This window comes from Mastigoproctus giganteus, chromosome 8, assembly GCF_048544385.1.
Source record: "Mastigoproctus giganteus isolate SK-2022 chromosome 8, ASM4854438v1, whole genome shotgun sequence".
Classification (NCBI taxonomy): Eukaryota; Metazoa; Arthropoda; class Arachnida; order Uropygi; family Thelyphonidae; genus Mastigoproctus; species Mastigoproctus giganteus.
Window position 1 is genome coordinate 21229036 of NC_143582.1, and position 26599 is coordinate 21255634.

Genomic DNA, 26599 nt, shown 5'->3' on the forward strand with positions numbered 1-26599 from the left:
TGCATCACACTAGATGCAGTATACTTAATATTTCTACTTGTCATTTTATCCAGCTATGAAGTTCAACTTTAGTTCCATCACTGGAGAGGTTGATCCGATAAAGCGGCTTTCTCTATTGTTTTCCCCATTAAATTTTTTTCCGCGTCCGAAGTTTTATTTATTTTATTATTATATTGATTTATTATTTTTTTTATTGTTGGCGAACTATGATTCTCGCGCCAGTGTTGAGTGATTTTCTGTCCCAGAAGGTACATTTTCACTCTCTAAACAATGTAAGAAATCATATTCCCTAATCATTCCTAACTAATTCTACGAACACTTGACTTTAAAAAAGCAGGTTGTTAGATGGAATTATTAAATTTTTCCTTCTTTTTTTTTAAATACATTTTATCCTATACATTTGTATGGGGGCAGTGGCACGTTATCCTACAGGCAAAAAGACATCTGCCTATGGCCCTGATCAGAGAGGACCCCAAAATCATTGTGGCAAAAACTCATTGCTGTTTTTTATTAATATTTTTAAGTGATTTTTACCGGAAACTGAACTTTCTACCTGCCAAGGTAGAAAGTTTAGTGCTTTAATTGAAGTTGATAGTAATTTGAAAATTGTGTTTTTTGGTAAAATGTTTTTACCGATTTTTATGACATTTTATATTTAGTCAGGAATTATTCTTATAAGAAAATATTCCTCATATAATTTGTTTTTTTGGTGTCACAATAAAATTAAATTGTTCTTTATCAGTTTTTTTTTTTCAGATGGGGGCCCCCAAATTCCATTTTGCCTTGGGTCCTATGAAGGTATAGACGGGTCACCCAAATTCCATTTTGCCTTGGGCGCCATGAGGATATAACGTGTCACTGATTGGCTGGGCTGGTAATCTCCCACTGAGTACGAGATTCTCGTACTAGACGAGATTCTCGTACTCAGTGTGTTATCGAGTGACTTTTAAACTACAGTATTGTCTAGAGTTGGTGTTTATCGCTTTGGAAAGTTGTGTTTTTACGTTAGTAGTGATTTTATTCTGAAATCAGTGATATTTCTATATTTGTGAAAATGCCTCGTATTATGATAAAAGGAGGTGCTTGGAGAAATACTGAGGTAAGTAATACTTATAGCAGTTTACGATAATAGCATTTGTTAATTTACATGTTGTTTTTGCATCCCATAGAAAATTCAAGCGATTTTTCATATATACATATATATGTTACCGGCAAAGTGTAGAATGCCTAGACAACATATGAAATAAACTTTTATTTATTAAATATACAGTATTTATTGTAATATTTTTATACAAAATACAGTTCAGCACAAAATTAATATACAGTATAAATATGCAAATAGATAGTTTCAAAAAATTCTATGTTATGTTAGCAGTGGGAAATACATTTAAACTTAAAGCAAATGAAAAGTCCCCAAAGTTTTCATGTTATAAGCTTTTTTATATTATATTTAGTATTTATGACAAGGTATGTATTAATTTTAACAGCAAGATATGAGCAGTATTTCCCCCCCAGTATGCCTTTGTATAAAAGTGATTCACTTTATAATGGTATCACAACATAATAAAGAAAAGTTTATTTCATACGTTGTCTAGGCAATCTATACAATGCGTGTATATATATTTTTTGTTCTTTTCTTTTCTGAACTAAATTTCAGCCAAGAAGGGTAAAACAAAACCCGTAAACTGAGAAAAATAGTTGTAATTAGAAGGTAAAAAAAAAAAAAAAACAATTATAAGAGGGGTCTTGTTTTTAATCGACTGTCATTTTTGTTTAGTGAAAAAAGGTTACGTTTTTACCCGACTTCGGAGGGATTTAAGCAAAAACCGGTCGTTGGCCACAGTACCGTTTCAGTTTACGATACCCCCTGGCCGTGGCCAACGACTACAGTAAACTAAAGTTTTACCTATATAACTATCTGTTTCTTACCTTTTTCATCATGATACAGAAAATAAATTTATGTACAATAAAGTTTTATGGGTATAAAAACCTCAGAATAAGTAGGTTTTGTGTACCTATAACATACAGAACTAAAGAGAGTGAAGATGAGCTAAAGAAAAAGGGTATGTATTATTAAGACAACTAGTAGCAATAAGGACCAGTGTTACAACAAACCTCTTAAATAAACAAACAAAACATACTGATTGTTTACATGCTTTATCCATATAGTAGCACCAATTTTCACATTCATCCAATTCACCTATTTACAGTTTAGTTGTACAGTTTACTACATATATATGTAGTAAACTGTACAACTATATAATATTATAAATACAGCTCATGTGACATCTATCAAATACCATTTTTTGTTATTAAAAAATATTTTTTGGTGAATTGAAAATGGTGCTTTATTAATCATGATTTATCCCATTTTTCAATATTTACAATTTTTTTTGCCAGATGAGTTTTTTACACACCTATTATATCAACTTTTCCACAATTTCTAACATATCTTGCAAACTTTCTCTTGGCAGCAAGTTTTCATAAAAATACACATGCACACAGTATCTGCCAAGAGTCAAATTAAAAAATGCTGTTTTTGCAGATATATTACCAATCATTCATACACATCAACATGATGGGGGGAGGGCAATGCATTCCACAGTCCGAAGGGAGTACATGGCAAGGATGAATAGTTTATACAGTCCAGCTAATACTGAAAATACTTATAATCATTTAGAAAAATTATTCTTAAATTTAGAAAAAAAATTTTAAAGTAGCATCTTATCAGATGCCATATAATAGTGGGTTACATTTGGGTGGAGATAGGAATGCCACATGAAAATGTGCATTTTATTCTTCTTTGAAAAAAAGAATAAAATGTACATTTTATTCTTTTCTTCAAATTAGCCAGTGTGTACAAACACCATTTAAAGTCCAACGCTCCAATTATCAGAATGAATTATGGGTAATATGTCTATAGCAGAGAGAATGGAGGATAAGAGATCACCAAAGAGGATGTTTGGTGAAATGAAAATGGATGGTAAAAGACCAATAGGAAGGCTGAGAAAAAGAAGAGGTAGAGAGAAACTTAATGAATGTCCAATCATTCAAGGTGTGAACAGGTGTTCACACAATAAATTTTACAAGATAATGACATAAATTGTGTTATTGTCCATGTGATTTCATAACATTAAAGTTATCAGAATCAAATAAGCAATGACAAATTCATGTTAGAAAATATGGAACAAACAGTTGAGACAAATGTTACAGCTTATACAATTTGTGCTACCAGGCTGATAGTAATATGTAAGTTTTTGCATACTTAAAATTAAGAATTTAACAAATTTTCAGAATGCAAGCTTTGGCACTGAAGTTTCTGAGAGGTGTGTGGAAAGACCAGGAGATGTGAGTAAGAATTGTGTACACTTGAGAGGAAGTAGGAGTAGAATGATTATAAGAAATGATTGAGAGGAACAGACTGAGATGGTTTGGTCATGTAAAGAGACTGGAGGATAAGAGATCACCAAAGAGGATGTTTGGTGATCTCTTTGGTGAAATAAAAATGGATGGTGAAAGACCAATAGGAAGGCTGAGAAAAAGAAGAGGTGGAGAGAAATTGGGGGAAGATAGAGCTAAATAGAGAAGACTGGTTTCTTACTGACCCAGCAAGAAGCTGGATCAACGACAACAGATAAGCTAGTAATTAAGTATGGTTATATAATACAGAGTGCCACTGTATATTGTTATAACTTACTGCATTACTATAAGATAAAGGATGATTTTAATGATTTCAGGACTATTTTTAGATTGGACTCAGTTGATGTTTTCTATTCAAAGGAATTACTCATTTCAAGAAAATTCCTCATTAGGACCATTCCCCCATGTTTTAGTATGAGTATTGTTTTTTGACTGCATGATTCAGTTAAACTGTTATAACATATCTCAAAAGCATGAAACAGCATACAGTAATCCTTGCCAGCTACAGAGGATACATTCTGAAACTATCACATTTCACAAAACTGCAGTTGGCAAAACTAAGGTCCCATAGAAAATAGGGGAAATAATAAATATTTCAATAAAATATATGAAAAAATAAAAGTAAATTTCATTTTCATTTTTTTTATACTATGTAAAAGCTGTCGCTACATTATGAAAAGCGAGGACGGAACAAGTGTGGGAACAAGATATAAATATACACATTCAATTTCAGCGCTTAATGAACATTTATAGGACATAATAAATGTTAATTTACATTACTAAGTAATTATGGCAATTTTTAAAGCATTATAAAAACAATTGATACACTTGTTTTCATAATGTGCTTCTGAAACAAAATGTAAATATTAGTCAAAATTGAAAAAGGACACAGATGAGCAGTGCCACATCCACACGGAATACACAATGTATCAAGGACTAAGAGGATGATATGTCCTTATCCAGTTTAGTAGAATTTACTAAAATATAATTTGAGCATTTAAATGAAGATTAATAGATAAAAATAAATAACAATTACTAATAAATAAATAAAAAAAATGAAAATACCTGAGGTAACAGGAATAATAATTTATTTATTTTTTGTTAATGCATTTGTGTCAGTTGCTTGCTTTGTATCAGCGTAGGATGAAAATGAGGATTTTTGATGAAAGCCAGTTGGTATATGCTTCATTTTGAATTCAGACAGCCTTGACTGATTTAATTGACAGATGTTTATATAAAGGACAAGCTTATGGTAGGGTGAGAAAGTAGGGGTGTTACATTCCTACAAAAATAATTTCTGTAATGTGATCAGAATAAATATTAAGATTAAGAAATTTAAATAATAATCTAGCCAGTGAACAGAATAATAAGAATCATGAAGATCTTTGAAATTGCATGCTGTGTGGAAAGAGAAATATTCATAAAATTGTGAACTGAGGCATCTAGAAGATAGCTATCATCAGCTGTTGACCTTTGAGGAGTTATTGGATTTGTAAATACCAAATAATAGGCAAATGCATAAGTAATAATAATCTGGGCATAATAATATCAAAAGCCTCAATATGCCTAACAACTGGATCTGTTTCATTGGAATATGGATCCATTTATTATAAGGAGCTAATTTGAGATTTAAGGCTGGAGAAGGTCAAGTTCAAGAAGTAAAAACATTTTGCCTAATTTGTAGTTTGCTGATATGATAGATTTTCAGCCAGATGACATCAAAAAGAGACAGATTCTAAATTAATAAAATTCTGACAAGCAATATTAGTGTGAATGTAATGTCAACATGAAAGCAAAATTAACACTGGGTAATTTGGGGCAGTTGAGGTAAATGGCAGTTGATGAAATTAATAGTTACCTTCTGTTAGAAGATATCTTTAAGATTTATGACATTATAGACGGAAATTGGCTTCATTGAGATTTGAATTGCAACTATATATGAGATGAATTAGGAAATTTTTGGGGATTGTTAAAATTATTTTGCAGCTTCTTCCATTACTTTTTGACTCTGCATGATTTCTTGATATCATTTAATCATAAAGTCATTTTTATTAAAAGCAGACCAGAAAAAGACAGATGCTTGTCCTTTAAAAATAGGGAAACTTTTTAACAGTAGAGAATTTCCTCATCTTATTTTCTGTAGGCACTCTGCCATATTTATATGAAACTGTTATTCCTAATACATTTCATGGGTAGGCTGTCAGTCTGCTTTTCTTACTGATTATAAATGAAGAACATAATCATTTGGAAAGATTAGTATATATGGCTGGTGGATGCATACATGTGGCTTTCAACTGTTACATATAACAGGAGAAAGTTATTGAGCTCTTTTGAGAGTTAGCTGTTCTTAGGTAAGATTTTTACTCCAAAATTTTGTTGTTTATACTCCCCCATGTCAGACCTTAGAATAAGGTCTGGTGTGTGGGGGTAAACAACAAAATTCCACATCAGACCTTAAAATAAAGGTCTGATGGGGGGAGATAAACAGCAAAATTCAAATCATGAGTCATCAGAGCAATCACACAATTCTCTGATCATTCATAATTTGATTTTGCCGTGTTGCTAATTCATTAGCCCAATCCATCCTCATAGAAAGTGGTTAGTCCATGATTATCTCTATATCTTCTTAATGATAATATTCCTTTACACTGAATTTCACTATTTCCATGAAATAGTAACAAATTATGGAATTATTACTATTGCTGAGCATAGCAATGTAATCAATAAAATAAATGGTTAAAAATTGTTTTTAATTATATTTTGTGCAAGTGTGGTAAAATAACTACTAAAATATCAGCATTCTCATAGAAATTGTTTCTGGTTTTTGTATTTTAAAAAAAATAATCTCATATTCTTTATAGGATGAAATACTGAAAGCAGCTATTATGAAATATGGAAAGAATCAGTGGTCGCGAATTGCATCCTTACTGCATAGGAAATCTGCCAAACAATGTAAAGCCAGATGGTAAGTTGTGTTTACTCATATAATTGAGAGAATAAATTTAAAAATTGCAAACTATTTTAATTAACAGTTGAAAAGGTTAAAAAAAATTATTTTTTGTACACAGTATTTAACTTTTTTCAAGTACACTTTGAGCACTATTTTATGGAATATGGTTTGTAATACATGTTATCCTATAATAAGAGGGGGAAAAAAAAAAAACTACTTTTGGTTTCAGATTTGGGATTTTTTTTCTATAAGAGAAAAAAGATCATACAAGAAAATTTCTTCTGAAAGGTTCTGTTACTCCTAGAGTTTTAAGTAAAATTAAATTATTTTATTTTTTTTTCCCAGCCATACCAAAAAGAAATTGTGTACGATAAAAAAAATTCCATACACTTTTTTTTTTTCCCTTTTTTTTTTTGTATGTGAAATGTACTGTCCGTATATTATTCAGATTTTTTTTTTTTTTTTTTTTCATTTACATTAATAAAGTACTTTTGGTGCTTTATACTGTAGTTATCATTTATCATATTTAGTTTTGGTTGTTGTGACTTTGGTTAATATGTAGCTAGAATGTTAGGCTATACTTCCATATACATTTTTTTTTTTTTTTTTTAAATTTTATTTTTATTACCAGATTAAGGTCACAGTAGAACTTAAAAAATGAGTGTACTGTATTTATAAAAAATCATGTAATAGGAGTCCTGTGGTCCAATATAAAATGTGCTACTATTAAATGATGTAGTTTGTCACTCACTTCTGAACATGGAAATAGGTATGAGGATATAGTGGATCAAATTAAAGATACTAGCTGGAAGAAGATTGCCTGCTGCTGAAATTTTTCACCCTTCTAATTCCTTCCAATCAATTTTTATTGAATCAGTATATTAATATATTTCCTGGCAAACTCAATTTTTATTTTAACATCTTCAAAACTTGCCATTAGAGAGCAGTTATTTTGAGTTTTGACAGTTTCCTATTTTTTTCTCCCAGCATCTTTTACTTGGATTCATTGTATCAGTGTCATACAAACATTTTTAGCCCTGGACTCCTTAGTTCCCAGCTTTACTGAAGTACGCCCAAAATAAAATATATTTTTCTCAGTAAACAAAAAAAAAAAAATCTGTGATTGACAGGAAAAAAAAAGTTTTAATTTTCCTTCAAAGTTGCCCTTATATGTTTCAAAATATACAGACTTAAAAATACAGTCTATTTGCTAGCCTGTCTTGATACTCAGCTTATATTATGGCTTCTAGAAATATTAGAAGGAAAAATATCTCTGCTTACTCAATTTCAGAATTGGTGTTATGGATAAGCTACAGTACCTTCTTGCTGTGAACTCATTCGTGGCACATTAAGAAGTGTGATCAACAGAGTTTGGGTGCTGATTTTGTATTTGAAATTGTGGCACCATAGCAAGTTGCGAATTACAACAAATTCACTGACTCCTCTACACATTGTAAAACACAAATCACCCATTTATTTGCAATCAGTTTGAATTAGTGCACTTTGAATAGGTGTTTTTTGTTTTGTTGCATTTTAAAATGAGTGATTTATCAAGCAGCAAATTTGCATCAAATTTTGTTTCAAATTAGGGAAAATGTAAGAATCTACATTTTCCCTAATCTGCAAAATGAAAACAGCTTTTGAAGAAAATGCTGTGCATTGTTAGCACAACAATATATAACATTGTGAATATATCATAGAATGTGAATTTCTGAAAAGAAGACTTTTCAGAAATTCACATAATTAAAGAGGGCTGCTTTTCCTTTGAAGATGAACATCCCTCTGGCTACCCTTCGACTTCAAAAACCAGTGATGGAATCTGCTTATGTTTATAATCTAATCAGGGATAATCAAAGTTTAATTGTTTGTAAAGTTGCTGGAGAAAATGGTATTTCTTATGAGACATGGCAATCAATTTTATTACAAGTAGTAGTAGTAGTAGTGGCATGTGATGCAAGAAAGCAAGTGTATGAGCTTATGCAGCATCAGCCAAAAAAAAAAAAGCACACCATTCCCTTCAAATGCCTGTCCAGTCCCTCCTTAAATTTATTTAACCTATCAACTTCCACAATGACAGATGGAAGTTTGTTCCAGTAATTAACCACCCGCTGGCTAAAGGCAAATTTCCGCACGTCTATTCTACATCTGTCTTTTCTTAATTTGAATTTATGCCCACTTAGGCTTGTAATCTGAACAAGTGGAAGGATCCCATCAGAATTCAGCATGCTCAAGCAGGTGCCTAGTCTCCAGCCACTGCAATTTGCAGAACTTAAGCCTCTCTTGGTAAGAGGATCCCTTCATTCCCCTCACCAATCTTGTTGCAAGGTTTGGTAACAATGTGTTTCATTCAAGTTTGTGTCACATCCTCACTAATGATCACAGACTGGTGAGTGATCATATGTCAAGATGTACATTAATTTGCTGCCCACACTTAGTTTCTTCTAACATCAAAAAAGTGATAAACAAAGGTCCATTTCTCTCAGTTGAATACTGTCTTCTCCAAGGCCCAAAAAATCAATAAAATTTCCATCAAATTTTATTGCTTGTTTATCATATTTTTTGACTCGCAATGCATTATTCATTATGAATTTGTCCTTATGAATCAGTGAATGGGGAATACTACAAAGCAGATGTATGATGCTGTTGAATAAAATGGTCCTAAAAGTGGGCTTTGGAAAATTGGTAATTACATCATGCCAATGGTCCTGCATGTTTGGCACTTTCCATTTGAGAATTTAATGTGAATCATTCCAATCGCTGTCATCCCCTATCCACCACCACCATGCACTCAAAATTTGGCTTCCTATGTTTTTTTTTTTTTTTTTTCCTTTCCAGGCCTCCTTGAAAGGTCACAGATTTGCAATAGTTGAGGAAATTATTCAGTATATGACACTAGAACTATAAGCAACTTCAAAAGAAGCCTATCAAGAATGCTTTCAGAAGTATTGGAATTGGTGTATACAGTGTCAAGGAGCCATTTCAAAGCAGATCCATTTGAATAGCAAATATGCTTAATTTCTAAATATTACTTTTCTCTCTGAACGTTTTGATTGCACCTCGTATAACAGTGGAGTCCACCTTCACATGGACCTATACTGACTTGTCTGTGGACTCCCTCTAGATTTCCACAGATATATATATACTCTTCTATGACCTATGACAGTGTTTTACATTGCTATTTTACTGACTACTTTATGGCTGCTAACTACTTCAGTTTGACTTATCAATTATGTTCCTTCATTAATTCAGTATAACTTGTATTTTTGTTATTAGCAGTTCTTCAGGTGTTATTGTCATACATTCAGACCTTGCTTCTCTGCCTGTCCAAATTTTTCAGAAGTAACTTCCAGACTCCATATGTAGCTAATAGCTCATTTGTCCTATCCAGTTTTTCTGAGATATTCTCCAGTTCATTTTGTAGCATCAGCTACTTCCGTATTTCTCCCTTTTTTAGCAAATTTTTTGTGATCATTCCTCACAAATCTGTATCATCATTTTCTGTTTCTACATACGTTTATTAGTCATCCATATTTTGATGGTCCTTTTCAAAGTAGTCCCCATTTGATGAAATGCACTTACTCCAATGTTTCTGCCATTCTTCAAAAACATGGTGAAAACCATTTTTTGACATGTGTTCGAGAATCCTTAGATGTCTTTACAACTTTTGACAACTGGAAATGTTTTCCTCACAGCTCTTTCTTTAATTTTGGGAAAAAAACTGAAGGGTCAAGGTTGTATAGTGGATGAGGAACACATTTTACATTAATGCTGGCTAAGTACTTGATGACAGTACGAGCAGTGTGAGGTCTTGCATTGTTGTGATGTAGCATCCACCCACCTACATCCAGTTGTGGTTATTTATGATGAATGATCCTGCAAAGTATACAATACAATTTTGTAGTAAGGCCCCATAACAGGCATACGATGTGGCACAACATGCTGGTAAACTATTCCTGAATGTCAAAAAAAATATGACCATAACCTTTCCTGCAGAAGCCACAATTCTTGTTTTTTACAGTGTTTACAATGACGTAGCTTTGTTGCTTACTTTCTGGCTCGAAATGATGATGACATGTCTCATCCACTGTTATTACCTTGTGCATAACCTCACCATCTTCAGTAATCATCCATTGCAGCTCATGTAGAACCTCCATACGAACTTGCTGTTGCTCAGGTGTGAGTAGGGTTGGAACCCAGCATGCACAAACACGTGTCATATGCAAATAGTCATGAATACGGTGCATACCTCCTACTGATATTCTCAAAGCTTTGTCAGTTGCCTTACTGTTATATGACGATCTTCTCATGGTTACAGAAGCAATGTTTACGGTTTTTGTGGTACAGCAGTGGTTGGAGCTCAGAAGCCAATTTTTGAAATTGAATTATATCCATCTTTAAACATTCTAAACTATTTTTGAGCTTAGCTATATGGAAGTGTAGATTCACTATAAGCCTCTTTTAACATTTCATGATTCAGCTGATGTTTTCTTGAGATGGAAAAAAAATCTGAGAGCAGCATTTTTATTTTTTTTTATTACAATAATGTAGCAGAATGCTAATTAAGAGAGGCATCTTTGTTAATATATGGCATATACCATTTGGTCTGTTTTTAAAAAAGGCAAGATTAAAGAAGTTTGAAATACAGATTATTGGTGGGTTTTTTTTTTTCTTAATTATTTAAATTTAATATAATACAGTAAAATCTGTCAAAATGACTACCTTGCTCAAAACATCGAAGGCAGATATTGTTGGGATATCAGAGACGTGGTGTCACACAGATATAAGGGATGCAGAACTGCAATTTGGGGAGTACAACGTCTACAGAAAGGATAGACAGGATAGGAAGGGAGGAGGGGTTATGTTATTAGTTAAGAAACACATAAAAACCAAGGAAGTGAAGCTAGTCGACATCGCTGGACAGTGCAGTGTGAAGTCAGTTTGGTGTGACATAAACATTGGGAGATCAAAATTGAGAGTAGGAGTGTGCTATAGGCCTAATGACTCTGATGAGTATAATAAGGAACTGTACAGAGAAATAGAGTGGGCCAGTAAATCAGAGTGTCTTATAATGGGAGATTTTAATTTCCCAGATATTGCCTGGAATTTCGGGGCTGGTTACTCACACACTAGCAGGACTTTTGTGGATTTATTGGATGATTGTTTTCTACATCAGCATGTTCGGGAGGCAACTAGAAGGAGTAATACTCTTGATTTGATTATCAGCAGTCATTCTTCAAGCATTAAGAATCTGCAGATAAATGAACGACTAGGTGGCAGTGATCACAGTGTGCTGAAGTGGGATTTACTCAAAGAGGTAACTACCATTAGGGGTAAAGGGAAGGGTTATTGCTTCCGTAAAGGCGACTACGATGGACTGAGACAGTATTTAAATTCTATACAGTGGGACCAACTGATGATGTTACCAACAGCAAATTCAAAATGGGAAGCATTCAAAGAACTTATCTTGGAAGCTACTAGGCTTTACATACCAACTAAGAAATATTGTTCAAGGTTTAGGCCAAAATGGATGTCGGATGAACTAATGAGGCATATGGCAGAGAAGAAAAATGCATGGGATACATACAAATTAACACATGACACAGAAGCCTATGATAGATACAAGTTGATATGCAACCAAGTTACAAAGGAGGTTAGGCAGGCGAAGGCAGATTACGAGAAATCCTTGGCAAGGGATGCAAAGAAAAACAGCAAAGAGTTCTTTACTTATGTAAACTCTAGAAGGAAGGGGGTGAATCAGATTGGTCCACTTGATATTGATGGGTCAAGTGTCGATGATCCTGCTCAGGTAGCTAACAAACTAAATGAATATTTTGCATCGACATTCACACATGAGGAGTTATTCAGCGAGGGGAATGCCAGAGGTGTATTCAACTCTAGCAGTAAGCTAGAGAATCTTGAAATAACTGGGAGTAAAGTGGAGGAGAAACTGTTGAAGATAAACACAAGAAAGGCACCCGGGGTGGATGGGATCTATCCATTTATATTAAAGGAGGCAGCAAAGGAAGTAAGCAAACCCTTAGCCATAATTATGAGAGCTTCCTTGGACTCAGGGGAGGTACCCATAGACTGGAAATGTGCAAATGTGACCCCAATTCACAAAGGAGGATCAAAGGCTGACACAAGTAATTATAGACCTGTGAGCTTAACTTCTGTTCCAGGAAAATTAATGGAGGCACTGGTTAAAGAAGCACTGCAGGATCATTTAGACAAGACTTCAGTTATAGCTCAGACACAGCATGGTTTTGTTAAGGGGAAGTCTTGCCTGACCAACTTGATTGGATACTATGATGCAGTCACAAAAGAACTGGATGCAGGGAATAACTTTGATATTATATACTTGGATCTTAGAAAGGCTTTTGATACTGTTGCACATGGAAGACTGCTGCACAAATTGGAGCAGTGTGGCATTGGAGGCAAATTGCTGCTATGGATAAAGGGGTGGTTGAGGGGGAGAAGACAGAGAGTGGTAATCAATGGACACTGCTCATCGTGGACTGATGTTATTAGTGGAGTCCCTCAGGGCTCAGTGTTGGGTCCATTATTGTTTTCTGTATTTATAAATGATATTGATGATGGTATATCGGGCTTAATGTCCAAGTTTGCAGACGATACAAAGGTTGGCAGGGTTGTCAAGGACACTACTGACACTATGCTGCTGCAACAGGATCTGGAAAGGTTGAGCAGATGGGCTGAGAGGTGGCAAATGAAGTTTAACATTGATAAATGTAAAGTACTACACATGGGAAACAGCAACCCCAGAGCAACGTATCAACTCTGTGGTACTACACTGACAGTGGTAGAGAATGAAAGGGACTTGGGGGTGGTTGTGCAGGCAGATATGAAGTTCTCTGAGCAGTGCAGAAGGGCTGCAAGAGTAGCTCATGGAGTATTGTCAATGATATACAGGAATTTTTCCAGCAAGGATAAGGAGGTGATTATTCCATTGTATAATGCGATGGTCAGGCCACACTTAGAGTACTGTATACAGGTCTGGAGGCCTCATTTCAAGAAGGATGTAGAGCTGCTGGAACGAGTACAGAGAAGGTCAACAAGATTAGTGAATGGAACAAAGGGGTGCTCTTACGAAGAAAGGCTTAAGTTTTGCAAATTACAGTGTCTGGAGACTAGGCACCAGCGAGGTGATCTGATAGAGGTGTATAAAGCCTTGAATGGTTTAAGCATGCTCAATGCTGATGGGATTCTTCCTCTAGCTCAGAAAAATCACCTGAGAGGGCATAAATTCAAATTGAGGAAAGACAGATGTAGGATAGACGTGCGGAAATTTGCCTTTAGCCAGCGGGTGGTTGGTTGGTGGAACAGACTCCCATCCCTTGTGGCGGAGGTTGATAGCCTAAATAAGTTTAAGGCTCATCTGGACAGGTATTTTGAACGAACAGAGGGGTGAAGTGGAAGTGGGTTTTTTTTTTTTTTTTTGGCTGATGCTGCATAAGCTTGCTTTCTTGCATCAAATGCCTCTACTAATGCTATAGAGACAAGTATCAAATGTGATTACTCTTTGGCAGATTTTAGTGTATTATAAATTTCCTATACTATCATTGCAATTTTTTATGCACTGTCAGTCATCACTTTTCAGATAAAACTCATAAGGCAAATATATTCCCATAACATAAATTTAACAGTGAAACTACAAAATAAAATTCCACTTTTTTTTTTAATCTTTAACAATAAATTTTAATTCAAAACTTACTCCATTCCTAATTTTCAAATATTTAGTTCTTCTTTATTTTCATAAAGTAATGAGAGAGTGAACATTGCAAACATTTCATAACACTGCTGAAAAATACAATATCTTTATGCACAAAATACTGCGAAGAAACATTATGGTTCAAAAAATGATTAGTTCAGTCGGACCTCTCTTTAACGAACTTCCATATAGCGAATTTTTTTGATTTCCCCTTGGTCATTACATTCAAAGTAGTTTCTGTATAACAAAGAAAATTTCCATATAACAAACTGATTTTGAGACTTAGGTATGCATTGTTTGCATCTCTGGCCTTAGGCAATAGAGCTGATGCTGTAGAAAGCACAAATTAAGAGCTAAAATGATTAAGAATTAATCACTTTAGCTTTTAAGAGTTAAATGGTTTAATTCTTAAGTGCACAAATTAAAACTAAACATTTCACAATTTAGTGATGCACATAAAACCTATACAACTGCCTCTACTGTACCAAGAAGTTGCACCTGTCAACTGCTCTCTATGTATCCACAGCATTGGCAAAGATTAAGCCATAATCCTGACGTGGACATTGGCTCTGGTCAACCTGTTTTCTACTGTAACCCTATTAGCGAATTAGGAGAGAGTGATTTTCCTTTATCCTGGAAATTCATCTGTTGTTTCGCAGAAATGAGGCATCCACACTTTCACTAAATATCACCTGTCTCTGTTTATGTGGCATGTACAAGTGGTCCCTAAATCAGTTTTGTTTTAGCTGCTCTGCAAGTAATCTTACATTGTCTAAGAGGAAATCCTTTAATGTAGTGGAAAAAGTGGAAGTGCTTAATAGTGTAGATTGCGACATTAAAAAAAAATCATTTTAAAATTTGGTATCCCTGCTAGTTCACTACTAGTCAACCATTCTGAAAAACTGTTTTGGTTCTTAAACTGTTTGAGAAAATGGGAACCAGTTGGAAGCATGCCAAATCATGCTTGTTTGAAGATGTAGATGAAGCCGTTTTTAAGTGTGTGACGTTGATTCGAGACCAAAACATGCTGATATCGGGACATTAATAAAAGAAAAAGCTATGGAATATGCATCATTTCTCAGGCGTAAAACTTTCCAAGTCAATTCTGGTTGGCTAGACAAATTTAAAAAGCAACATGGCTTACTCAAAAAAGTTATTTCTGGCGAAAGTGGGGTTGTAATCGAAGGAGACTGTACCCATTGGAAAGAAACTGTTTTGAAAAAAAAATTGTAGAGGACTACTAGCCCCAAGACATTCAACATTGATGAAACAGGTCTATTTTTTAAATGCTTGTCAAACAAGACACTGACTTTTAAATGTGATAAATGTTTAGGTGGTAAAAATAGTAAGGAGAGAATTACAGTTTTGGTTGGAGCAAATATGGCTGGTAATGAAAAACTGAAGCTTTAATTGGCGAAAGTAAACAACCCCGATGTTTCAAAGGGTAAGGTCATTAGAGGTGGGCTTCAATAAAAAATCTTGATGACAAGTGAAATTTTTAAACAGCGGATTTTAAATTTTGATAGGAAGATGACAAAATTAAAAAGTGTGAAGCTTGTTTACTTCCCTCCGAATACCTCATCTAAACTGCAGACAAAAGACCAAGGCATTATCAAGAATTTGAAAATGCACTACCGAAGGCACATACTGAAAAAAATTATACTGAGAATAAAAACCAGTCAACTTATAGATTTGTGGATGTGCATATTAGAATTGGGGAAAGTAGAGATGTGATGGAAACAATGATAAGAATTGTTTCACAAAATCAGGTTGTGCTAAAATGCCAATGAACAGCAGTGAGAGGGATGAACTGCTACAAGATATTGATCAATCTTGGGAAGAACTCCAAGAGAGAGTTTTGATGAATGGAGAAACTGTCCTTGACGAATTTATAGGAGTTGATAATGATATCTTGGTAGCTGAATATCCAAGCGACTCCAACATTTTATAGAGTATTCAAAGTATTGTTAAAATTATATTTTAATCTCTGTTTGCCATTTCTCATATCCCATAATCATTCACTAAATTAGCAAAGTGTTTCCAGATTTTTTCTGTTCAAATTGCTAACATTTCATTTCAGGATTTCACAGCAGAAATGTGAAATCCTGAAATGAAGTTGGTTACTAATTTACCTTTTTTTGTTTTTTAGGAAGTCTAAATGTTATATTAAATGAACTATAGAGCAATAGCTATTTTCACAGATATCTTTTTATTGGTTTCACATTTAAATGAATTTATTTCATGCAATATTAACTAGTAGGTTTTGTATTTATACTAATGTTTAATTATTACACTTAATCAGGTATGAATGGTTGGATCCAAGTATCAAAAAGACTGAATGGACCAGAGAAGAAGAGGAAAAGCTTTTACATTTGGCTAAGCTGATGCCTGCTCAGTGGAGAACTATTGCACCCATTATTGGAAGGACAGCAGCACAGTGTCTGGAACATTATGAATATTTGCTGTAAGTATTATAAAAAATCTTTTTTTTTTTTTATTGTCATCAGAATAAAGCATAATAGTGATTAATATATTCATAAACATTTCTGCAGGCTGAACCCAGTCCACATGATGTCCTTTTCATGTTGGCTAGTGGTAAATCAGCTATTAAAAAAATTAGTGCAGGCTGAACCCAGTCCACATGGTGTCCTTTTCACGTTGGCTAGTGGTTAATCAGCTATTAAAAAAAATTAGTGCAGGCTGAACCCAGTCCACATGTTGTCCTTTTCATGCTGGCTAGTGGTAAATCAGCTATTAAAAAAATTAGTGCAGGCTGAACCCAGTCCACATGTTTTCCTTTTCATGTTGGCTAGTGGTAAATCAGCTATTAAAAAAATTAGTGCAGGCTGAATCCAGTCCACATGTTGTCCTTTTCATGTTGGCTAGTGGTAAATCAGCTATTAAAAAAATTAGTGGTAAACTTTATTTCTTATTGTGAAATAAAATTTTAATCCTGTAATAACTCACATGACATAAAAAAGATGTTGCCTGTCCCTCACTTCCTCTGATGTGTGAGGGAGGGGGAACACCTATAAAATATACTCTGGCATGACCACTCGGTCAGTAGAATTTACAATAAATTATCAATATAAACGTTAATCGTATTAGCGGTCATGAGCTTGAACACTGGTCCACTCAAAGACTGTGTGCTACTGAACTCATTAAGAAGACATATATGTAAGATTTTCTTTGTATTATTAAATTTGGAAATGCTAACACATTTGCTTTCAGTTGCACTATAGCCCCAGCAGCTTATGCGCCATTAAACCTCCATAACACACACACACACACACTTGCTTTCTGTTCTATATGTAGATGTGACTTTTTAGCTTCAATTGGTGGGAAACATGATGTAATCAGTAGATATTAGATTATATGCACTAGAAAACAGGTCAAATATGCACCAAAATTTTGATATATGCACTATTATTACTTTTTACTACAATTTTTACATTTATTACTTGTTTATTACAATTCATTGAACACAATTTCTTTGTATTCAACGTGTGAAATAATAAAACCATTTGTGAAAAGTTTTAACATCGTTTTTAAAAGTTTTCCCTTTTGCTTGGACATATTGTGCAGTGCTGTTTTCACACCTTGATGGATCTGGAATTTTTTTTTTTTTTTTTTCTCTTCTTCTGCTCAGAACATTCTTTTTGCAAACAACACAGAATGCATTAATGCCATCCATAGTAAAATCTTTTCCGTGATTGGCAATCCATAATTGCATACAAATTTTTGTAACAATTTAGATTAAAAGCATTTAAATTTTGGCATGTTCAATGAAAACATTTCATCTGATGTAGACAGCATGAGAACGAATAGCAAAATACCATTAAAACTGTGGAGTATTTACATGTTTATTTTTATTATTATTTTTCTTTCCTTTCATTTGTTAGCACTATTTTCTCAATTAGCACATTACCTTCTCTTATCTATATTATTTTCCCACAGAATTATTAGTTGTTTTCAATTTTCATCACCTGCTGGGCAGCACTTATCAGTGGCCCCTTTTACTGTAATTTTCAACACATCACTGTGTTCTCCTGCAACTTTAGAACAAATGTTCCCCACTGGAGACCTTTCTCCCTACCAAATTTCCACTCTCTGATAGTGTAGTAGGGTTTTTATATCATTGCGGTATGATCTGAAATTGCTCAGTCTCTTTCGTCTTGTTTTCATTATTTTCATATAATTTCTACCTCCCTTGCTTGGAGGTCCTCAGTTAGTACTATTTGGCCCAATGGCTATAATTCTCATGTTTACCATGTACTGCATGGTTTACTCTCAAAGCACTTATTTTTTCCCTCCTTTAAATTCACTCCTATTACCTACTCTTTAATGGGGGCACTCCTTCAACAACCAGAAATAAACAGATTTTCTTACATTTTCCAAAATTACAAGGACTCCGCTGATTTCCTTCCCCTAACACAAGCCTATTCTTTCTTCTACCTTACTTAAACAATAAAAAAAATAAAATACAGCCACTTCCCGATTAACGTGAGGTTTGCGTCCCGCAGAACGCTACATGAGTCGGAATTTCTCTAAATAAGCATTTAGGAAAATTCCGCACTCACAACAAAAAAGAAATGTTCGACGAGCATGTAAATAGAATTATTCAATTTTTTTATCTCATGCGCAGGAAAAATTACAAAAGTGTACAAAATTATAAAATTGCAAAAAGAGAGAGGAGACAGGCATAATTGTTGGCAAGTTTTACCTTTCGACAATCATTGCCAGAATTAACTCTCCAGCTGATAAGTAAGCTACTACGGAAGTTGAAGGCTGCGCATATTTAGAAGGGGTTTTTTCCAACACATCACAAAATTTCTCTGCAGCTGCATAATTGGCACTGGCGACTTCACTGCATACCTTTTTTTGGAAACCAGCATGATGCTTGAACCTATTAAACCACTCGTTGCTTGCCACGAGTGGTTTAATGATGGGGGGGGGGTTAGAAATGATTTTATTTGCAGAATAACTGTGACATGTGCAATTTGGCCTTAGTGCCCTTGTGTCAATAAACTCCCATTAAAACCAAACCAACCAACTGGGAAAATGAATAAAAAATAACCATCATGGCTGCATTATAATTTTCTGAAATGAGTTCTTTGCTAAACAGAAGCAATTATAGGTTATAAATGAAAAAAGTAATAATACTTTGTTTTATAATTATCACGTTGTATATATTGTATATTTTATTTAGCTGCGCTAATTAGATAAAAAAATTTCAATGAAAGAATCTGTCTTTGCAGCCATGTTAATATAAATAATTTAAAAAAACCTGCTCCAGTACTATTTATAAGTTTCAGTACATAGTAAACTGGTCATTATTTTGAATGCCTTGCAGCAGTGTTTTGTAATTGCCATTTCTTTACTTCTGCTTTTTTTTTCTACTTTGTAACTTTACATAGAATATTTTCTGTGCTTCCATTTCAAATTTACAATTTATAAGAATTACGCTAAAACTACGAATGATAATAGCTGCAATTTAGTGTAGTTTGAATTAATTATAGGAAATGGTACTTCATACCCTCATAGATTAAGAATTTATATAAAAATAAACGGTTTTCAGAGTTAAATACTTGAAAACAAGATTTCAATTGTCTAAGCTAAGTTTTTATTTATTTATTTTTTATTTTGAAAGATTTATTTCTAACTAGATCATCCACTACTTAATAATTAGTTTATAGCTTTTATATTTTGTATATTTATTGGTAACCTAGGAAATTTCATTCTCTTATCAGTGAAATTTATTTTACTATAGAGATCAAGCTCAAAGAAGAGAAGAGGATGGAGACATTATTGATGATCCTAGAAAATTGAAACCTGGCGAAATTGATCCTAATCCTGAAACAAAGCCTGCCCGTCCTGATCCTAAAGATATGGATGAAGATGGTATGTGATTTTGAATTGTTACAAATTTTTAAATTCATAAACATGAAGGTGCAAGCCAGTGGTTACCAAACTGTGTTCTTTGAGATTTGTTAAAGATTAGTTGGGTTTAATGGCAATCATCCTTCAGATGTACCATGAATATAACTTATCTTTATTCCAAGTGATAAAAGTTTGAGAACCACTGGTGTTGATCATATTAAATTATAAGTTAACATTGAACAACAAATTTTGGGTCATATCTTGTTACGGGCATGAAAGTAAGTTTTCTTTATAGATTTTGGGGTGCTGAACACAGAAATAGTTCTTAAAATCATAGATTGGATCTTGTTTTTGAAAAAAAAAAAAGTTTTTTATATTTATACAAGGTACTTTTTGTTTATATGGAAGTAAGATGTAGCTACGAACATACCTCTATCAAACACAGGACCTTTTTGCCTTTCGCGTGTATTTAGCTTTGGGAGCATCCCTTTTCACCATCTAACAATAATCAGCTAACATGTTGGCACTCTTGATGGAAGAGCTCATTGTGTTTGTCACTGACAGCACCACAGTTAATTGGATGAAATCCAGGTGTAAGTGCAAGAAATGCATCTTCAATGACATGTAGCACCCCAATTTTTTGTAAGAGGTAATGAGATTTTCCAGAAACTGCCTGTAGTTGCCGGGTTTATCATTTCTTAGAAAATCAGTGGAAACATTTCGAAAGGCTTTCCGCGCTGATTTCTTACACTTGCTAAGGACACGTTTGAACTGTTTGTCTTTCTTCACTTTCACTTCCAAAGCCTTCACAAAATTTTTCACGATCCCCAGTTTGATGTGTAGTGGTGGAAGCAAAACTTTATTTGAATCTAACAGAGATTCAAATGCTACATTCTTCATTCCTGGTGTTAATGATTTTTGTCAAGGCTAATTCCTCTTCTCGTAGATAAGAGGAGTTGGCGTTGACAAAATCCTTGGCACGCCTATCCTACTTGCAGAGAAAGCAGCAGTACTTAATGTAACCCTTTTGTAATCCTAACAAAATGGCAATTACCTTTAAATCACCAGATATCTGCCACTCATACTTCTGATAGTGTACACCTAAGAGGATGTACTCCATGTTTGCGTATGCTTCTTTTTTGTGGATGGCACACGCAAGAGGTATTGAAGGCAGCATATTCCATTGTGTAATAACGCAGCCTTAAGCCTATAAATGGTTGCCATTCTTTGGAAACGTGCCTCATGTTGATTGCTGCCATTAGACCATCAACATCCTTACAAACAGTGAGTTCACTTTTTGTTTGATAGAATTTATCATAGTCTTTATTTCGAGTACGAAATGTCACTCTCACCGAATGATCTAGAAGATTCCACTGTTGTAGCCTTGAGGCCAAAAGCTCTGCCTTATTCTTCGGCAGTTTGAGATCCCTGATGAGGTCATTAAGCTCACTTTCTATGATCTTATGTGGTTTGGACAAAAAATGGTGGTAGACAGCTGCTGTACTTTGTGCATATCAAGTTGATGTTCATCAGAGTGTACAGAAAAATGGTCGGGTGGGTCAGGAATAGGTAGTTCTTCACCGTGAGGCATGGGACAAATTTCAGATGGTATATTTGGGTACGTCTCTGTCCACTTTTTCTTCATCATCATCCCTTTTCTAATAGGAAGAACAATGCAGACGTAATAATCTGAGATGTGATTTGTTGGTTCCCTCCATATCATGGGCACTGCAAAAGGGTACGTCTGCATCCACATGTTGAGTTTTGATGAGTAGATAGTGCAGCATATGTGTGGAGCCCAGTCCTTGTCCTGGTCGTCTACTTTACACCCAAAATAAAAGAAGTAGGCCTTTTTTTACTGCTCAAGTTAAAGGACAGTTTTCTTGAAGCTAACGAGATGTTTTCACATACAAACGGAAGTTATCTGGACTATTAACACAAATAGGGGCATATTAATCTTACATGACACAAATACTGCACAAAAAATTAGAATTTCAGAGAGAACAAATCTCCCAGAACCTAGCCGTCCGTATTTAAGGATTACTGCAACAGAGTTGGAGGCGACAACAACTTATTATGTAATGTAGAGCAAGGTGACAGTTGCCAATCACATGATAAGGGTGTTGTGGTACTGAAACTGTGGTGTTGCCATGTGTTAGCCATAGTTGATAATGTAGACTAACTCACTAATATAAGACCCCAACTGTAATTTGGAAATAAGAGCTAATCGACAAATTTTAATGCGATTTCTGTGTTTAGCACATAAAATTAGTCAAGATTGGGTATTTTTGTTTTTATAAAATTTTATGTACTGACCGGTGTAATTATCAGAGTTTTCCTCTGGAAACATTTGGTGCTCCAAAAAAAAATAAGGTTAAAACAAGTGGGGTTGAAATTAATGTGTATTTTGCCTTTATTAGTTTTTACCATTCTTTAAATACATTTTATAATGTTCATTTGGACTAGGTTGTTTATACATGTCTTTTTTATTTTTCTTTATTAGAGCTTGAAATGCTTTCTGAAGCCCGTGCCAGACTTGCAAATACTCAAGGTAAGAAAGCAAAACGAAAAGCCAGGGAAAAGCAGTTAGAAGAAGCTAGAAGGTTAGCTGCTTTACAGAAACGGCGTGAGTTGCGAATGGCAGGAATAGAGTTAGAACCCCAAAGGAAAAAAAGAAAAGGAGTTGATTATAATGCAGAAATTCCATTTGAGAAGAAACCTGCTCGTGGTCTATATGACACTTCTGAGGAAGTATACGATCCCATGGAGCCAGATTATAAGAGGTTGAGGCAACAGCAGCTAGATGGAGAATTAAGAAGTGAAAAAGAAAAGGTAAGTCTTTGACAATACATGTAATTTACATTTTATTATGCTAAAGTAATAGTAAAGGATTGCGAAAGCTTAAAAAGCGGTACTCACCTTGCGATGGCTTACTTAGGCAGCGTGGTTAATATTTAGGTTCAATTGTTAAATTGAATAAAATAAAAAGAGAGGAAGTAGGTAAGTGTTGAGTGAGGTAAAATAGGTGCAAGGAGACAGAAGCATACACATCCAGTCCTTGGTTGTCATTGAAGTAAAGAAGCAAAATAATACATATTTAGTTTTCAATTATTCTTTTTCTTCTTTACTTCAATGACAACCAGGGACTGAGTACTGCTTTTTAAGCTTTCGCTATCCTTTACTAGTCTATTAACACGGTACTTGAAGATCTCTAAAACTTTGCATATGCTAAAGTAATTAAAAAAAATCTGTCCTTGTTACATGGGTCATTAATCAAAAATTAGCATATAGTTTTTGATAAGATATGCCAGGTCTGTCCACTCTTTCAGTGCAAGCAGATAACTTCACAAAAAAATTCATGGCTCTGCGAACATCTGTAATTCATAAATTTTAATATATTATTTTAAAGTAAAGTGTATACAGACAAAAATGTTATTGCACAACGCAAAATTATTTTATATTTTAAAATTATAACAAAATATAAATTAAAATTTATCAGCTAATTTCACATTTGAAGATACATATTTCACCAAACTTGTCCTCATACCATCATTCAAATATTTATAATCCAAATTTCACCCTATCTAAATTTAATAATTTTATTTAAAAAAAGCCAGATTCACTTTAAATACATTGAACCTAAAAGCGGCATCTTTTAGAAGTATTTCTCAGTTAGTATTAAAGCACACAAGTTTTGCTATGAATACTGAAATTTTTATGGAGAATCTCTCCTTATTTTAATGATTTGAAATGATTTAAAAATCAGTATTAAAAGAGCAAAATTTGTAATTACAGAACTGTAAGTTTGACTTCTGTGTCAGGATAATGTGGTAATTGAGAACATTTCCTGACAATTAAGAGAAGATTGTTAGCCAAGATCTTATCTGAGTAACTACTTAGAGTCACAAAGAGAATTGGATGCAAAAAAGAATTTTGACATTATATTCTTAGATTTCAGTAATATTTTTGATACTGTTCCACAAGAATTACTGCTGCATAAATTAGAGCAGTGTGGTATTAGAGGCAAGTTACTGCTATGGATAAAGGGATGGGTGAGTGGCAGGAAGCATAGATTGATTATTAATAGCTATTGCTCTTCATGGACCCATGAAGAGCAATAGCTATTAGTTCCTTAATTCCTATTAATTCCTTAACAGTTATTAATTTCCTTAACCCATGAAGAGCTATTGCTCTTCATGGGTTAAGGAAATAAGAATATTAAGAAGACATGCCACAATGAGATCACTAGGCAATATTTTGTCTTTGAGAATTGATTTCTTTTTGGTCCTGGCATGTTACATAACACTATCTGATCTGACTACATCGCATTCCATATTTTTCCATTGGTCTTGTTATTTTTCACTCATTTGGAGAAGTCTGAGTTCATTTCCTATCTGTGACTGGAGAAATATCTAAATTCCTCTTCATTTGAGGATGTACAAGGGCAGGTCAATAAGTAATGTACAATTTCTCACACACACAAGTGTACATCATTAATTCCCACAAGATTGGGGAATTAATGATGTACACTTGTGCTACCAATTACCCATTAACAGACCTGATATCATTTTTCTGGTGTTTTTTGATCTAAAGATATGGATGGACAAAGTGACAACCATTTCTGGCAGTGATGTGTGATGGAGTTTCTGTTCAAATCGGGTGATCAGTCAGCCACATCTATTCGTTGAAAAGTCCTTGCAGTCTATGCGGACAAGACAGTTGATTGAAGTAACGTCCAGAGGTGGCTCCGATGGTTTCAGGAAGGTAATTTTAACATCAAGAGCCAAAAGATGAAGTCTGTCACAAATATTGAAAACAAAGAACTCATCGATCAGCTTATTCGAAATGACAGGTACATAATTACCAGATGTGATGGACACTGCAAAATTGTTTAAGGGAGGTGTTTTGACTATTATCGATTCTCTATGATCGTAAAACAAAAAGCCAAAACTTTCCATATCATTGACAAAGTATATGGCCACCTACTTCTGGGATCAAATTGGCATAATTTTTATTGATTACCTGGAAAGTGAAACAACTATCAACAAAGAAATATACTATTTGTCCCTGGAAAAGTTTAATTGAACTCTGAAAACCAAAAGACCTGAACCGAATCAATAGGACATCATTTCATTGGGATTATGCAAGGCTGCACGCAACACTACATATGACACTTGACAGTGTCATATGTGGTGTTGTGCACCCACCCTATAGCCCTGACCTTGGCCCATCAGATTTTTTTTCTTTAGTAGACTGAAGGTATACCTGTGTGGTAAGGTGTTTGAGAATGATATGCAACTTATTTCTGAAATTAAACATTGGTGTAAAGTTCTCCAGTCCAAAGGAACCCCCACGAGTACAAAGATGCTCTCGTAATTAACCTCAGTGGTTCAACCCACTTCCTGCAGGTGTCTCTCAACACTATTCGGTATATGCAGCAACTCCAAGAGCCTTTAAGGTGTAAAGTTTTTCTAATAAACAGTCATCTATAATTACGAAGTCACTAATTTCATATTTCTCAGCCTCACTCACGCAGCCTCTATTCTAAGATATTGTAACCATTACATCACATGTATGTGAAGTATGGTTACAATATCTCATTTAAAGATGTTACAGCTTAGAGTAGTAGTAGTTAGAGAGTCTGAGGCAGTAGTAGTTAGAGAGTCTGAGGCAGATGGAGTATGGTTCCCTTATGAGTTATTCTAGGTTTTCAGCCTGCACAATATTCTTATTGGCCCACGAACACATATTTCTACAGACATACACATTAATGCAACATGGCCTAAGTTCCTGATGGGATTAAAACCAAACAACAATATTACATTGTTCTCCTTAATTTTATAGATATTAATTGTGATAGAACCTAATAATAGTTTTCATATGTCTATTTTTAGAAAGACTGTAAGAAGGATAAGCAGAAATTGAAGCAGCATAAAGAGAATTATATGCCAACCGCTATGTTTTCTGGTAATTCTGAACCTGCCAGAAAAAGAAGTAAATTAGTTATCCCACCGCCTCAGATATCAGATGCTGAATTAGAACAGGTAAGTAAATAATTTTATATTATTTTTCTTTTACAAACATGTTCATTTGTATTTATTATTTCATGACTTAATTTTATAATGCAATACGTGTTTAAATCTGAAATATATTCTATTAGTAATTTTCCAAATCTCAAATTAGAGAGTCTGTTCAGCAAATATTCAGTATTTCATTGAAGATAAAAGTATACTTTCCCCATCTCTTCAGCTATTAAAAAAATTAGTGCAGGCTGAACCCAGTCCACATGTTATCCTTTTCATGTTGGCTAGTGGTAAATCAGCTATTAAAAAAATTAGTGCAGGCTGAACCCAGTCCACATGTTATCCTTTTCATGTTGGCTAGTGGTAAATCAGCTATTAAAAAAATTAGTGCAGGTTGAACCCAGTCCACATGTTGTCCTTTTCATGTTGGCTAGTGGTAAATCAGCTATTAAAAAAATTAGTGCAGGCTGAACCCAGTCCACATGTTTTCCTTTTCATGTTGGCTAGTGGTAAATCAGCTATTAAAAAAATTAGTGCAGGCTGAACCCAGTCCACATGTTATCCTTTTCATGTTGGCTAGTGGTAAATCAGCTATTAAAA

At 34.2% G+C, this 26599-nt stretch overlaps 1 protein-coding gene across 1 annotated transcript; it reads left to right on the forward strand.

Moving 5' to 3' along the window:
• Positions 1 to 1029: 1029 nt before the first annotated feature.
• LOC150081327 (cell division cycle 5-like protein) lies at positions 1030 to 26324 on the forward strand. Its single transcript, XM_090380169.1, has 7 exons — positions 1030 to 1099; positions 6282 to 6385; positions 16399 to 16560; positions 19867 to 19997; positions 22480 to 22808; positions 25871 to 26020; positions 26160 to 26324. Exons 1-7 carry the CDS (start codon positions 1055 to 1057, stop codon positions 26322 to 26324), a joined length of 1086 nt encoding a protein of 361 aa, XP_090236295.1. The 5' UTR covers positions 1030 to 1054.
• Positions 26325 to 26599: the final 275 nt, after the last annotated feature.